Genomic DNA, 16,781 nt, shown 5'->3' on the forward strand with positions numbered 1-16,781 from the left:
GGTGAAAATACACATAGCCAAAGATACGCCATTTCAAAATTTTTTTTTACATACACATTTAAGTGACATTGACTACGCTCTTCTAATTGTGCTGTTATTCTCACTTAAGATGAAGGCTTACAGGACAAAATAGTCTCCCATTTAACAGTTACTACAAATGTTGCCCTATGACAATGGTTAACAATCTCACAACGCATCAACAATATCCTTACTCTACTTTGTGTTCCCTATCATCAGCTTCCTACTCCCCTTCTGCCTTCTGGGCCTTGTCACTGGACTCCTGTACCTCGTTACTCTCATGGTTTTACTGGGCTGTCCACTTGCAGGCTGATCAGTGAACCTCGAAGGTAACTTTACCACTGAGCTAAAAGGGTGTCTGGGGGCCATACTCTCGGGGTTTCTCCAGTCTCCTTTAGGCCAGTAAATCTGGTCTTTTTTTTTTTTTGTGAGTTAGAATTATGCTCTACATCCTTCTCCAGCTCTGTCCAGAACCCTCTGTTGTGATCCTGGTCAGAGCAGTCAGCGGTGGTAGCCGGGCACCATCTAGCTGTACTGGACTCAGTCCGGTGAAGGTCTTGGTAGCTGTGGACAGTTAGTCCTTTGGACTAATCTTTTCGTTGTATCCTGTTCTCTTCATTCTCACTTGCTCCCGAAGAGATGAGACCAGTGGAGTATCTTAGATGGCCGCTCACAGGCTTTTAAGACCCCAGACACTACTCACCAAGGTAGAATGTAGAGCATTATCTTTATAAGTAGTGTCATGCCAATTGAGCTAGATGTTCCCCGAGACCATGGTCCCCAGAGCCCTCCGTCCAGCAACTCAGTCCCTCGGGGAGTTTGGATCTGTCCATGGGGCCTCCATGACCTTTCCTTGTACAGGTTGTGTTAGTTTCCCCTGTATTGTGTACTCTCTGACCCTTCACCCAAGATACCACTTGTCTATTGCCTATTTAATAGCCTCCATTATTTTTATGAGTTTTGTTTTTCGAAATGTGATGTGCAGTTTACCGTAAAAGACATCACTTAATTGATTGCGTATGAAAGCATTATTTTCATTCCGTATTTTCTTTTCTGAATTTCTAGAAAACAGTCTATCCCATGGGATGGTAGTGGTGGTGGTGGTGGTGTGGCAAGCATTTCTTCTTTAAGATGTTAATTATAGATTTAATTCCATTATGATTTTTCTTTGACCATGACTTACTTAGAAGTGTCTTTTAAAATTTCCAAAAGCACTGGGATTAAAAATTATCTTTTGTTATTGACTTCTTATTAAATTTCCTTGAAGTCAGTGAATGTGGCTCGTATGAGAACATTATTATTTAAATTTGCTGAGACTTGCATTCTAGCCCCGTAAATGGTCATTTTTGAGTAAATATTTCATATGTGCTTGAAAAGAATGTGATTCTCTCATGGGATATAGAATTCTACATATGTCCATTAAATCAAGTTTATTGTGTTCAACTTCTCTGTATATGTACTAATTTTTAATCTGCTTGTGTTGTCAACAATTGAGAGAGGTTTGTTAACTTCCCGTTTTGATGGTAGATTTTTCAATTTCTCTCTCTAGTTATATTTAATTTCCTTTGTATATTTTTGGAGGTATTTTATTAGTGCATACAGGTCTAATATCTCTATGTAGTGATCTTCTCCTTTTTAATGCTTTTATTGTCTTGAAGTTGTAACTTTTAGATATTAATATAGCTACCTCAACTTTCTTTTGGTTAGCGGTTACCTGGTATATCTTTTTTCAACTTTTCTCCGTCTGTATTTCCTCGTCTTTATGTTTTAGATGTGTCCCTTGTAAATGGCATATAGCTAAATTTTTTATTTTATCCAGTTGGTCAATCTCTATATTAACTGGTGAGTTTTACTCACATACATGATTTGTGTTTATTGATATATTTAAGCTTTTTTTTTTTTTTTTTACCATCTTACCTCTTGCTTTCTATTTGTCCCACTTCTTCTATGTTTCCATTTTCTCCTTGCCTTTTAAATTTTTTCTTACTCTGTTTTCTCCTCTGCACTACCGATTCTGAAGATCCCATCTCAGATGAGCTGGCTGGTAATAGAATTAGTGTTGGAAACAGCAGCAATCCGTGGTCAAAGGTGGGGCTGAGGGTAGGATATGGATTTTCTGAAAGGAGTCAAGTTGGCAAGTGGTGGGGGAGAGGAAGCAGGGAGTTGATGGAGGTCATGGTTGATGGACTCTAAAAGAATTTTCTTTTAGAAGTAGGAGATAAGGATATCTGATGGGACTAGAGGGATGGAGAATGAAGGCTTAAAATAGAACCTGAAGGGACTGGGTAAGGGAACTGAACACCGGCAAGTAAAAGGATTTATGGGGAACAAGGAAGGTCCAGCTGAGGTTGGAGACTAGGAATTATGTAGTACCTGGGTATAGGAACAGACAAGACAGACTGTAGCACTGATACAGGTTTGGGATTTTGATAGACAGTTGTGGCAGAGGGATGAAGGTGCAAAGATATGGAAGGTGCTGGTGAAAGTGGTTCAAATGTTGAGGTATCTGGAGTCCAATCTGGGTAGGGAAGGAAGATAGATCAGCAGGAGGCAAGTGTACCAAGAGAAAGTGAAGGGCTCAAGAAACTGATCTTGATGAGGCTGAAGAACAGGTAAAGTGGGAGTGAACTGTGGATGGAAAGTCGGGGTTCTTTGAATTTAAGATTTCAGCAGGGAGCTGTTCTGGTAGGTCAGGTACCATGAATAAAAAATAAAAGGAAGACGTCCAGTATTAGCAGTTCCATTTTCTTATGGTGCTATCTCTATTTCCTCAAGGATAACCTTATCCTGGCTTTTGATATTACTTGGTCTTATCGTTGTGCCAGTGTCTTTCTCATCACAGAACCCTACTGCTTCTCCACAAGCACCAGTTTTCTAATCAATCAGGTTTTGTACCAATTTCCAGTGGGCCTATGCTATCTTTGATCTTTAGCTTCCAGGTAACTAGTGGTAACTGTTTATCCAGGAGCTATGAAATTTTTGGTCAATGCTTCAGCCACAATTACACATATAGTAATCCATTTCCACAGTGCTCTTGATAGCTGTATTCAATGTTTTATAATTGCTTTGGCCATGATCTGGCCTGAATGGAGCCAGTAGTTTGCCAGTTCTAGAATTGGATTGCCTGGGTTTGAATCCCAGCAACTTCACTTACTTGCTTTTTATTCTTGGCCATGTTAACCAACCTCTTCTGAGTCTCTCCTCATCTGTAAATTGGACATAATAATAATACCTCACTCTTGGGGTTGTTGTGAAGATTAAAGTAGTTAATATATGTATATATAACTGGCATATAGTAAATTCGCAACAAATGGAACTACTGGGGTGATGATGACAGTGATGATCAACAATAGTGGCAGCATTTGCAACACTATGTGCCAAATATTGTGTTAGGTGCTAGGCTAGATACATAGAAAACTGTTAAAAAAAAAAAAGTCCTTGTTCTCAAGGAGCATATATCCTCTACATGGAAATAAGAACTAAGCAGACTTCCTCAGGACTGTCTAAGAAATGGTCTATAAAAGAGGCTTAGCTTCTTATAGTTCAGTATAGATCAAGTTGAGAAAAAGTTCAGGTTTTAGGAACCTGTATGGTTTTGCTGTGTTGTTTATGCTCTCTTTTGTCCTGTAGATAATTAGGAAGAAAATAATTTAAAGTGAAAAAGGCTTGTATAGTTTCAAGGGAGAGCAGAGAAGGTAGGTACCATTATCATTTCTTTTCTCACTTTGTATGTCTCCCCTGAACTGAAATAGACTGGTATTGGCCACTTTGAATCAGACAATCATGTGGCTCACTATGCCGGAAATGACAGCTTGAAGAGGAATGGCATTGCACTCATTGTCAAAAAGAACATTTCAAGATCTATCCTGAAGTACAGGGCTGTCAGGAATAGGATAATACCCATACGCCTACAAGGTAGACCAGTTAATATGACTGTTATTCAAATTTACGCACCAACCACTAAGGCCAAAGATGAAGAAATTGAAGATTTTTACCAACTTCTGCAGTCTGAAATTGATCAAACAGTCAATCAGGGGATGCATTGATAATTACTGGTGATTGGAATGCAAAAGTTGGAGCGAAAGAAGGATTGGTAGTGGAAAAATATGGCCTTGGTGATAGAAACGATACTGGAGATCACATGATAGAATTTTGCAATACCAGTGACTTCTTCATTGCAAATGCCTTTTTTCACCAACGTAAACGGTGACTATACACATGGACCTCGCTGGATGGAATACACAGGAATCAAATCGACTACATCTGTGGGAGGAGATGATGGAAAAGCTCAATATCGTCAGTCAGAGCAAGACCAGGGGCCAACTGTGGAACAGACCATCAATTGCTCATATGCAAGTTCAAGTTGAAACTGAAGAAAATTAGAACAAGTCCATGAGAGCCAAAGTATGGCCTTGAGAATATCCCACTCGAATTTAGAGACCATCTCAAGAATAGATTTGATGCGTTGAACACTAATGACAGAAGACCAGACGAGTTGTAGAATGACATCAAGGACATCATACATGAAGAAAGCAAGAGGTCATTAAAAAGATAGGAAGGAAAGAAAAGACCAAAATGGATGTCAGAAGAGACTCTGAAACTTGCTCCTGAATGTTGAGTAGCTAAAGTGAAAGGAAGAAATGATGAAGTAAAAGAGCTGAATAGAAGATTTCAAAGGGCGGCTAGAGAAGACAAAGTAAAGTGTTATAATAACACGTGCAAAGATCTGGAGTTAGAAAACCAAAAGGGAAGAACATGCTCGGCATTTCTCAAGCTGAAAGAACTGAAGAAAAAATTCAAGCCTCGAGTTGCAATATTGAAGGATTCTACGGCGAAATATTAAACCTGTGTTATATTGATTATGCAAAGGCATTCGACTGTGTGGATCATAACAAATTATGGATAACATTGCGAAGAATAGGAATTCCAGAACACTTGATTGTGCTCATGATGAACCTGTCCATAGATCAAGAGGCAGTCGTTTGAACCGAACGAGGAGATACTGCATGGTTTAAAGTCAGGAAAGGTGTGAGTCAGTGTTGTATCCTTTCACCATACTTATTCAGTCTGTATGCTGAACAAATAATCCGAGAAGCTGGACTATATAAAGAAGAACGGAGCATCAGGATTGGAGGAAGACTCATTAACAACCTGCAATATGCAGATGACACAACTTTGCTTGCTGAAAGTGAAGAGTTCTTGAAGCACTTACTGATGAAGGTCAAAGACCACAGCCGTCAGTATGGATTACACTTCAACATAAAGAAAACAAAAATCCTCACAACTGGACCAATAAGCAACATCATGATAAATGGAGAAAAGATTGAAGTTGTCAAGGATTTCATTTTACTTGGATCCACAATCAACACCCATGGAAGCGGCAGTCAAGAAATCAAAAGACGCATTGCATTGGGCAAATCTGCTGCAAAAAACCTCTTTAAAGTATTGAAAAGCAAAGATGTTACCTTGAAGACTAAGGTGCGCCTGCCCCAAGCCATGGTGTTTTCAATCACCACACATGCATGTGAAAGCTGGATGATGAATAAGGATGACAGAAGAAGAATTGACCCCTTTGAATTGTGGTGTTGGCAAAGAATATTGAATATACCACGGACTGCCAAAAGAATGAACAAGTCTGTCTTGGAAGAAGTACAACCAGAATGCCCCTTAGAAGCAAGGATGGCGAGACTTCGTCTCACATACTCTGTACATGTTATCAGGAAGGATCAGTCCCTGGAGAAGGACATCATGGTTGGTAAAGTAGAGAGTCAATGAAAAAGAGGAAGACCCTCAACAAGATGGATTGATACAGTGGCTGCAACAATGGGCTCAAGCATAACAACAATTGTGAGAATGGCAAGGACCAGGCAGTGTTTCGTTCTGTTATACTTAGGGTCGCTATGAGTCAGAACCAGCTCAAGGGCAGCTAACAACAACAGACCCTTCCTTTGCGTATACAAATGAATATATAGATATTATTTTAACAAAGGGATCATTCAAGAATGTCTGAAACTACATTTTTTTATATTTTCATGTCAATACATATAGTATATATGTATAGTATATGCATAGTATTCCATTATATGGAAGTATCATTTTGTTTAATGATTCCTCTGTTGAACATTTTTTGCCTTACAAAGAATGTTGCAGCAAACGTTCTTGTACATATACCCTTGCATACAGTTGGATTTTTAGGAGTTGTGTTGCTTGGTTAAGGAATATGCATGTTTTAAAATTTGTTAGATAGTACCAACCAAACCCACTGCTGTCAAATCAATTCCCACTACCAAACTGCCTTTCAAATAGTCCTTTGAATCAATCTTCCATAGTATAACTAGAGTAATCTTTGTAAAATGAATTTGATCGTGTGATTTCCCAATATTAGAAACAAAGCAATACCAAAGATGTTTGATAGATTTCTATGGTCTATAGAATAAATTTAAAAATTCTTAATTTTTAAGGATATTTGAGATTTATATAATCTGGTCCCAACCTATCTTTCCTACTGTTCTGCCCCATCAACAAATATTCCTCTTTTCATAAGGCAAAATTTATATGCCATCTCTTTGTTAAACCTTCCATGTGTACAGCTCTTTCTCTCCCCTTTGTGCAAGATAGAATTAATTACTTCCTTCTTTAAGTTCCCCTAGCACTTAATTTATAATCCCTCTGATAGCACTTAGTACATTATACTGTATTTATGCGTATCTGTCTCTGCTACAACTCTGTGAACTTCTTAAGGGCAGGAATTGTATCTTATCTCTGTATCCCCAGCACTTTGCACAATGTCTGTCAGAGTGGGTGATCAACAAATGTTCATGAAATGGATGGATATATTCCTGAAATAGTGTTAGCGATAAGAACTCTGAGATGTGCAGTAGGTGGTGGAAATTTTGAAATGTAGTAGAAAGCTGACTGAATCCTGGGAACATGGAAGCTGGTCAGGAATGGAGAAATGGGCTTAAACTGGCTTGAGTCCCCATGTAGTTTTCTCCTCCACCACAGAGACCAGCTGCCTGATTATTTTTTTCAAGTATCAAAAATTGGGTGATTGAGGACCCACCAGGTGGAAGGGGAGTTTGGCTCAGCTGTTCTATGTTCTCTCCAGACTGAGATGGTGATGCTGAAAGATTAACCCTTTCCCAGAGTCGTGCATAACTTTCCTCTTGAAAAAAATCAAAGCCTTTTCATTTTCAGGGCAGAATTCAGGAGGGAGTGAGAGTAGGAGTGGTAGGTAGGTAAAATATTTCTGCTTTGTCTCTTTAGCCTTCCTTAGTGGGGAAGTAGCCTACTGAAAGGCTCTAGGGCTGTAGGCCTATTCTGGAGTAAATTATCTGTGTAAAATTAATTGTTATCTTATTTCAGACAACTCTGGTAGCACTCCTGTCTGGTTGCTTTGAAGAAAGAAGAGAATACGAAAACATAGAATAAGTCATGTCAGAGATACTTGACCTCTCTTTTCTATCAGACATGGAAAGGGATTTGATACTCAATGTTCTACAGCGAGATGAGGAGCTCCGGAAAGCTGATGAGAAAAGGATTAGGTAAGAGTCCCAGAAAAAGTGTGGGTTCCCAGGCTCTTGACCAATGATAATATGGGATTTTCCTTGTATATCTCTCATCTGATTTTCAGAAGAACTTGTGTATATGAGGTTTACAACTCCTCATTGGTTCATGTTGGGCTCTGAGTTTGTCACTTTGACAGAACCAATTAGTCTTACTGTGTCTACCCCATAACCCCTCTCCCTCTAGCTTATGCAGATTGTGAATCCAGTTGTGCTTGTCTTTTGGGTCTTGGCAGGAGACTGAAGAATGAGTTGCTGGAGATTAAAAGGAAAGGGGCCAAGAGGGGCAGCCAACACTACAGTGATCGGACCTGTGCCCGGTGCCAGGAGAGCCTGGGCCGTTTGACTCCCAAGACCAACACTTGTCGGGGTTGTAATCACCTGGTGTGTCGGGACTGTTGTGTCCAGGAAAGCAATGGTACCTGGAGGTGCAAAGTGTGTGCCAAGGAAATGTGAGTGTCACCTGTGGGTGTGCAAAGAGAGGAAATGAGGCCCCAGCTGTGGTGAGGATTTATTCCCTTGGTCTTTGTTGGTTGAGTAACAAGAGACATTCTTAATATCTGTCATTTTCTTGTATTCCTTCTCAGAGAGCTAAAGAAGGCAACTGGAGACTGGTTTTATGACCAGAAAGTGAATCGCTTTGATTACCGCACTGGCAGTGAGATAATTAGAATGTCCCTGCGCCACAAACCTGCAGGTACTGGGCATGTCTGGAGATGATTCCCTGAGGTGCTTAACATCAGTGATAGAGCCTCTGGTGTGGAATCTTAGTGTGTTCTTATTCCATAGGCTCAGTTGGTTTTGTGCGGGGGGGGAGCATAAAAGATTGTTTTGCCATCCATTCTACAAGCGTGGTATGTTTAAAGGGAGATTATATGGGGATTCTTTCCCTTTTCACCCCTCATCACTACCCTCCTGCCATGCTTTTGTTTGTCTTAAAGTGAATAAAAGAGAGACAGTGGGACAGTCCCTACTGCATCAGTCACAGATTGGCGATATCTGGCCAGGAAGAAAGTTCGCTCAGGAGCGACAGAAAGAGTACAGGTAGGAACCAAGTAATCATTTAAAGAAATGCTACATATCCCTTTAATTCTTTTATTATTATTATTTTTCACTTTCTTCTATTTATAAAATAATAGTTGCTCATTATAGGAAAATTTGGAAAACACAGAAAAGAGTAAAGAAGGGGGGAAAAATCACTCTTAATCCTACTACTCACGGGTAATCGTTAACATTTTAACATATTTACTTTGTCCTTCATAAGAACGAGGAGCCTCTGTGGCACAGTGGTTAAAGTGGTCAGCTGCTAACTGAAAGGTTGGCAGTTCAAACCCACCAGTGGCTCCACAGGAGAAAGGTGCCGCAGCCTGCTTCCGTACAGGTTTACAGCCTTGGAAACCCTATGGGTTCACTATGAGTTGGAAATAACTTGACAGCAGTGGGTTTGGTTCATAGGAACAATTTGAAAAAGATAAAAATAACACGTACTCATTGAAATGTAACCAGTACAGGAAACAACAAAGAGGAAAGTAACAAATCACTCAAATTTCTGGTTTTTGTATTCACATTGTGTGAAAATCATCTCAGATATCTTCTATGCATATATACAGTAAAAGGTATGGATGGCTAGATAGACTGAAAAAATGTTTACAGTGTTGGATCATACTATATTAAATTAAAAGCATTCTTTTTAATTTTTCTTGAATTTAAAAGAATAAAACATTGAAATAAAATTGAATTACTAATCTTCAGACAAATGTTTCTTCACCATAAAAGTTATTCATCGTTAATATCACTCTAATTTTAAGAAGAAATATTAAAAAAAATACAAAATCATAAATGTTGGAGAGGTTGTGGAGAGACTGGAACAGTTATGCACTTCTGGTGGGCATGTAAGATGGTACAACCACTTTGGAAATCTACAAGATACTGCAAAACCTCAACAACAAAAAGACAAATAAGCCAGTTAAAAAATGGGCAAAGGATATGAACAGGCACTTTGCCAAAGAAGATATTTAGGCAGCTGACAGATACATGAAGAAATGCTCACAATCATTAGCCATTAGAGAAATGAAAATCAAAATTACAATGAGATATCATCTCATCCCAACAAGGCTAGCACTAATCCAAAAAACACAAAATAATAAATGCTGGAGTGGTTGTGGAGAGACTGGAACACTTATACACTGTTGGTGGGAATGTAAAATGGTACAGCCACTTTGGAAATCAATTTGACACTTCCTTAAAAAGCTAGAAATAGAAGTACCATATGATCTAGCAATCCCTCTCCTTGGAATATATCCTAGAGAAATAAGAGCTATCACATGAATAGATATATGCACACCCATGTTCATTGCAGCACTGTTCACAATAGCAAAAAGATGGAAACAACCTAGGTGCCCATCAGCAGACAAATGGATAAACAAATTATGGTACATACACACAATGGAATACTATGCAACATTAAAGAACAATGATGAATCCACGAAACATCTCACAACATGCGTGAATCTGGAAGGCATTATGCTGAGTGAAATTAGTCAGTTGCAAAAGGACAAATACTGTATGAAACCACTATTATAAGAAATCAAGAAAAGGTTTAAACACAGAAGAAAACATTCTTTGATGGTTACGAGGGTGGGGAGGGAAGGAGAGGGGAATTCACTAACTAGATAGCAGACAAGAATCATTTTAGTTGAAGGGAAGGACAACACACAATATATGGGAAGTCAACAAAAGTGGACTAAACCAAAAGCTAAGAAGTTTCCTGAACACAACCAAACACTTTGAGGGACAGAGTAGGTGGGGCCAGGATCTAGGAACCATGGTTTCAGGGGACATCTAGGTCAATTGACATAACAAAGTTTATTAAGAAAATGTTCTGCATCCCACTTTGGTGAGTGGCGTCTGGGGTCTTAAAAGCTTGCGAGCGGCCATCTAAGATGCATCAGTTGGTCCTAACCCACTTGGAGCAAGAGAGTGAAGAACACCAAGACACAAGGAAAATATTAGCCCAAGAGACAAACGGGCCACATAAACCAGAGATTCCATCAACCTGAGACCAGAAGAACTAGATGGTGCCCAGCTACTATCAGTGACCACCCTGACAGGGAACACAACAGAGAGTCCCTGACGGAGCAGGGGAAAAGTGTGGAGCAGAACTCAAATTGATGCAAAAAGACCAGACTTAGTGGTCTGACAGACTGGAGGAACCCTCAAAGCCATGACCCCTGGACACTCTGTTAACCCAGAACTAAAATCATTCCGAAAGCCCACTCTTCAGACAAAGATTAGACTGGACTATAAAACATAAAATGATACTTGTGAAGAGCATGCTTCTACTTCAAGCAGATGTGCAAGACCAAATGCGTGGCTCCTTTCTGGAGGCAGGATGAGAAGGCAGGAAGGGACAGGAGCTGGCTGGATGGACACAGGAAACCTGAGGTGGAAAGAGGAAGTGTGCTGTCACATTGTAGGGATTGTAACGAGTGTCACATAATAATATGTGTATAAATTTTTGTATGAGAAATTAACTTGAGCTGCAAACTTTCACCTAAAGCACAATAAAAAGAAGAATATTACAAAAACCATAGCACTGTCATTTCTTTTCTAATGATTTTTTGTAATAGCTTCATTGAGAAATAATTCACATACCATACAATTCACCCATTTATAGTATATAATGCAGTGTTCTTAGTATATTCAGAGTTGTGGAATTATCACCACTATCAATTTTAGAACATTTTCATCACCTCTAGAAGAAACCCTATGCCCCTTAGATATCATCCTCCAAACCTCTCAGCCTCCCCAGCCCTAAGAAACCACTCATCTATTTTCTGTTTCTATAGATTTGCCTATTCTGAATATTTCATATAAATTGAATCATATAATATGTGATGTTTTGTGTCTGGCTTCTTACACTTAGCATAATGTTTTCAAGGTTCATCCATATTGTAGCGTATATCAGTATTCCATTCTTTTTTATGACCAAATAATATTCCATTGCACAGATACAACATTTTGCTTGTCCGTTCATCAATTAATGGGCATTTAGGTTGTTTCTACTTTTGGGGTATTATAAATAATGCTGCTATGAACATTTGAGTACAAGCTTTTGCATGGACATTTGTTTCTGTTTCCATTGGGTATAAAGCTAGGAATTGAATTGCTGAGTCAAATGGTTAGTCAGTCTTTTTTTACTCTACCTGTTTCAATATTGAACATTATTGGTGGACTCTGCTATGAACAATGAGATTAGCTTTCTCGTATTTCTTTGTCTTTTCCCCTATTCTTGTTTTTTTTACTTAAATTATTTTTACTTTGTCAGGGTTTATAGCATTTACATTCTGTTCTGCAGCCATAAATCATCTGCTTGTTCTGTTTGTTTTGTCTTAGTTTCATATTTAAGAGAATTGTATGCTTACAACAGGCCTTGCGCCATGGATTCTCTGGTCCTGAACTCTTCACTTGGATTAATTTTGTGATTGTCTGGGTTTTATTATTCAGAAGTTCTTTCAAGAAGGGCTTCTGGGTGCTATATTTATTGTATTCTTTCATGTTAAGAACATCTATCTGCCCAGTGCCTTTATACTTACTGATATCTTGGTTATATATTATATTCTTGAATCACACTTCTTTCCCTCAGAATTTGTAGACATTGCTCCATTGTCGTTGTCGTCTTTTTTTATTGTGCTTTAGATGAAAGTTTACAGAGTAAATTAGTTTCCCATTCAATAGTTTATACACAAAGTGTTCTGTGACGTTGGTTGCAATCCCTGCAATGTGTCAGCACTCTCCCCATTTCCACCCTGAGTTCCCCATTTCCATTCATCTGCTTGTCCTGCCCTTTCCTGCCTTCTCATCTTTGCTTTTGGGCAAATGTTACCCTTTTGGTCTCGTATAATTGATTGTTCTAAAGAGCACTTTCCTCACAGGTGTTATTGTTTATTTTATAGGCCTGTGTGTTATTTGGCTGAAAGGTGACCTCCGGGAGTGGCTTCAGATCCAAGTTAGATAGGTGTCTAAGGGCCATAGTCTCGGGAGTTTCTCCAATTTCTATCAGACCAGTAAGTCTGGTCTTTTTTAGGAGTTTGAGTTTTGTTATACATTTTTATCCTGCTCTGTCTGGAACCCTCTATTGTGATCCTGGTCAGAGCAGTTGGTGGTAGTAGCTGGGCACCATCTAGTTCTTCTGATGTTAGGCTAGTAGAGGCTGTGGTTCATGTGGGCCATTAGTCCTTTGGACTAATTACTTCCTTGAGTCTTTGGTTTTCTTCACTCTCCTTTGCTCCAGATGGAAAGTGATCAGTAGTTGTATCTTAGATGGCTGCTCTCAAGCTTTTAAGACGCCAGATGCTACTCACCAAAGCAGGATGTAGAACATTGACTTTATAAGCTATGTTATGCCAACTGACTTAGATGTCCCCCGAGACTATGGTCCCCAGCCCTAAGCCCAGTAACTCAGTCCTGAAAAGTGTTTGGTTATGTCTAAGAAGTTTCCCTGAATGTGCTCCCTGTATGCACCATTGTATATATGACTATACATGCTGCACATATGAATATGTATGTAGAAATATCCACAACTTAGTCTATATATGCACACAGATGTACTTTCGTACGCCCTCCCATAACTTTTCAGCATACATATCTGCCTATGTATCCACTCATAAATTATTGTTTGTTATTACTATTGCTGCAGGGTTGTATGTGTTACAGTATTTAGCATAGTTGCCTTTTATTTTTGCATACCTCTCAGTGTCTTTCTTTGCCTTGGTCATGTTGTACTGATTTCCCCCATATTGTGTATTGCCTTTTCCTTCACCACATTTAACATGTGTCTACTATCTAGTTGGTGTTTTTCCTCCCTCCTCCTCCCATCCCTGGTAACCATCAAAGAATGTTACTTTCTGTGTGTAAACTTTTTAAAACCTTTTATAATAATTGTCTCATACAATATTTGTCCTCCTATGATTGACTTATTTCACTCAGCATGATGTCCTCCAGATTCATCCATGTTGTGAGATGTTTCATGGATTCATCATCATTCTTTTTTGTTGCATAGTATTCCATTGTGTGTGCATACCAGTTTTTTTTTAATCCATTCATCCATTGATGGGCATTTAGATTGTTTCCATCTCTTTGCTATTGTATATAATGCTGCAGTGAACATGGGTATGCATATGTCTGTTCTTGTCATGGCTCTTATTTCTCTAGTATATATCTAAGAGTGGGATTGCTGGATCTTATGGTATTTCTATTTCTAGCTTTTTAAGGAAACACCATACCGGTTTCCAGAGCTGTTGTACCATTTTACATTCCCACCAGCAGTGTATAAGGGTTCCAGTCTCTGCACAATCACATTTGTTGTTTTCTGATTTTTGGATCGGTGCCATTCTTGCCAGGGTAAGATGGTATCTCATTATAGTTTTGATTTGTATCTTTCCAATGCCTAATGATTGTGAGCATCTCTTCATGTGTTTGTTAGCCACCTGAATGTCTTCTTTGGTGAAGTGTCTGTTCATGTCCTTTGCCCATTTTTTAATTGAATTGTTTGTCTTTTTGTTGTTGAGGTGTTGAAGTTTTCTATAAATTTTAGAGATTAGACCTTTGCCAGATATGTCATAGCCAGAAATTTTTTCCAAGTCTATACATTCTCTTTTTACTCTTTTGCTGAAGTCTTTTGATGAGCATATTAAGTGTTTAAATTTTAGGAGGTCCCAGTTATCTAGTTTATCTTCTGCTGTTGTGCATTTTTCAGTTATATTCTATTTATGCTGTATATTAGACCCCTAGCCTTGTCCCTATTTTTTCTTCCATGATCTTTATAGTTTTAGGTTTTGTATTTTTGTCTTTGATCCATTTTGAGTTAGTTTTTGTGTGTGATGTGAGGTATGGATCCTGCTTCATTTTTCTGCAAATGGATATCCAGTTTTGCCAGCATCATTTGTTAAAGAGACTTTCTCTTCCCCTTTTAATGGGCTTCAACCCTTTGCCTAAGATCAGCTATCCATAGGTGGATGTATTTACTTCTGGGTTCTCAATTCTATTCCATTGGCCTATGTGTCTGTCATTGTATCAGTACCAGGCTGATTTGACTACTGTGGCTGTATAGTAGGTTCTTTGATCAGGAGTGTGAGACCTCCTACTTTGTTCTTCTTCAATAATGCTTTACTTATCTGGGGCCTCTTTCATTTCCACATAAAGTTGGTGATTAGTTTTTCCATGTCATTAAAGAATGTTGTTGGAATTTGGATCAGGATTACATTGTATTTGTATATTGCTTTGGGTAGAACTGACATTCTCACAATGTTAAGTTTTCCTGTCCATGAGCATGGTATGTTTTTCCACTTATGTAGGTCTCTTTTGGTTTCTTGCAGTAGTGTTTTGTAGTTTTCTTTGTATAAGTCTTTTATGTCCCTTGTTAGATTTATTCCTAAGTATTTTATCTTTTGGGGGGCTGTTGTAAATGATGGTGTTTTCCTGATTTCCCTGTCAGAGCTCTCTTTGTTAATGTAGAGAAATCCAGCTAATTTTTGTATGTTGATCTTGTACCTTGCCACTTTGCTGAATCCTTCTATTAGTTCCAATAGTTTTCTTGTAGAATCTCTGGAATTTTCTGTGTATAGGATCATATCATCTGTGAGTAGGGATAGTTTTTCTTCTTCCTTACCAATTTAGATGCCCTTTATTTACCTTTCATCCCTTATTGCTCTAGCTAGGACTCCCAGTACAATATTGAATAAGAGTGGTGATAAAGGGCAACCTTGTCTGGTTCCCATTCTCAAGGGAATGCTTTCAGTCTCTGTTGAGAATAATGTTGGCTGTTGGTTTTGTATATATGCCCTTAATTATGTTAAGGAATTTTCCTTCTATTCCTATTTTGCTGAGTTTTTATCAGGAATGGATGTTGCATTTTATTGAATGCCTTTTCTGCATCGATTGAGATGATCATGTAATTCTTTTGTTTTATTTATGTGGTGGAATATGTTGACTGATTGTTTCATGTTGGACCATCCTTACGTACCTGGTATGAATCCCATTTGGTCATGATGTATTATTTTTCTGATATACTGTTGAATGTTATTGGCTAGAATTTTGTGGAGAATTTTCACATCTATATTCATGAGGGTTATTGGTGTATAATTTTATTTTTAGTGGAGTCTTTGCCTAGCTTTGGTATCAGGGTTATGCTGGCTTCATAGAATGAATTTGGGAGTATTCTTTCCTTTTCTATGTTCTGGAATAGTTTTAGTAGAATTGATGTCAACTCTTCTCTGAATGTTTAGTAGAATTCTTCAGTGAAGTTGTCTGGGCCAGGGCTTTTATTTGTTGGGAGTTTTCTTATGACCTCTTCAGTGTCTTCTTTTGTTATGGATCTGTTCATATTTTCTACCTCAGTTTGTGTTAGTTTAGGTAGGTAGTGTATTTCCTGAAATTTGTCTATTTATTCTAGGTTTTCAAATTTGTTGGAGTATAATTTTTCATAATATTCTGTTATGATCCTTTTTATTTTGGTTGGTTCTGTTGTAATGTCACCCATCTCATCTTATTTGAGTTATTTGCATCTTCTTTTCTTTTGACATTTTGGCCAGTGGTTTGTCAATTTTATTGATCCTTTCAAGGAACCAATTTCTGGTCTTGTTGATTCTCTCAATTGTTTTTCCGTTTCATTTATTTCTGCCCTAACCTTTATTATTTCCTTTCTTCTGGTGACTGTGGGCTTCTTTTGTTGCTCTTTTTCTATTTTTTCAAGATTTAGGGTTAAGGTATTGATTGTGGCCCTTTCTTTTTTGATGTGTGTGTTTATTGCTATAAATTGACCTCTGAGTACTGCTTTTGCTGTGTCCCAAAGGTTTTGGTATGTTATGTTTTCATTCTCATTTGATTCTAGGAATGTTTTTATTTTATTTTTAATTTCATCTGTTATCCTGTGGTTTTTAAGCAAGGTGTTATTCAGTTTTCATATATTCGGGGTTTTTTTTTTCCTTGTTCTTCCTGTTATTGATTTTTAATTTTATAGTGTTGTGATCAGAGAATATGCTTTGTATTACTTTGATATTTTTGCATTTATTGAGGGTTGCTTTGTGGCCTAAAATATGGCCTATTCTGGAGAATGATCCATGTGAGTTGAGAAAAATGTATACTGTGCTGTGTTGAGTATTCTGTATGTCTATGAGGTCATGTTGGTTGATTATGTTG

General features: G+C 38.2%; 1 protein-coding gene across 1 annotated transcript in view; it reads left to right on the top strand.

Annotated features, from left to right (window-relative positions):
• Positions 1–7,381: 7,381 nt before the first annotated feature.
• The window catches only part of SYTL4 (synaptotagmin like 4), a 52,367-nt gene continuing 42,967 nt past the window's right edge, over positions 7,382–16,781 (top strand). The window contains exons 1-4 of the mRNA XM_023732384.1: positions 7,382–7,562; positions 7,820–8,035; positions 8,171–8,280; positions 8,525–8,627. Coding sequence (XP_023588152.1) covers positions 7,453–7,562; positions 7,820–8,035; positions 8,171–8,280; positions 8,525–8,627 — 539 coding nt within the window. The 5' untranslated portion in view covers positions 7,382–7,452. The remainder of the gene's footprint in view (positions 7,563–7,819; positions 8,036–8,170; positions 8,281–8,524; positions 8,628–16,781) is intronic.

This window comes from Trichechus manatus, unplaced genomic scaffold (genome assembly GCF_000243295.1).
Source record: "Trichechus manatus latirostris isolate Lorelei unplaced genomic scaffold, TriManLat1.0 scaffold00051, whole genome shotgun sequence".
Lineage (NCBI taxonomy): Eukaryota > Metazoa > Chordata > Mammalia > Sirenia > Trichechidae > Trichechus > Trichechus manatus.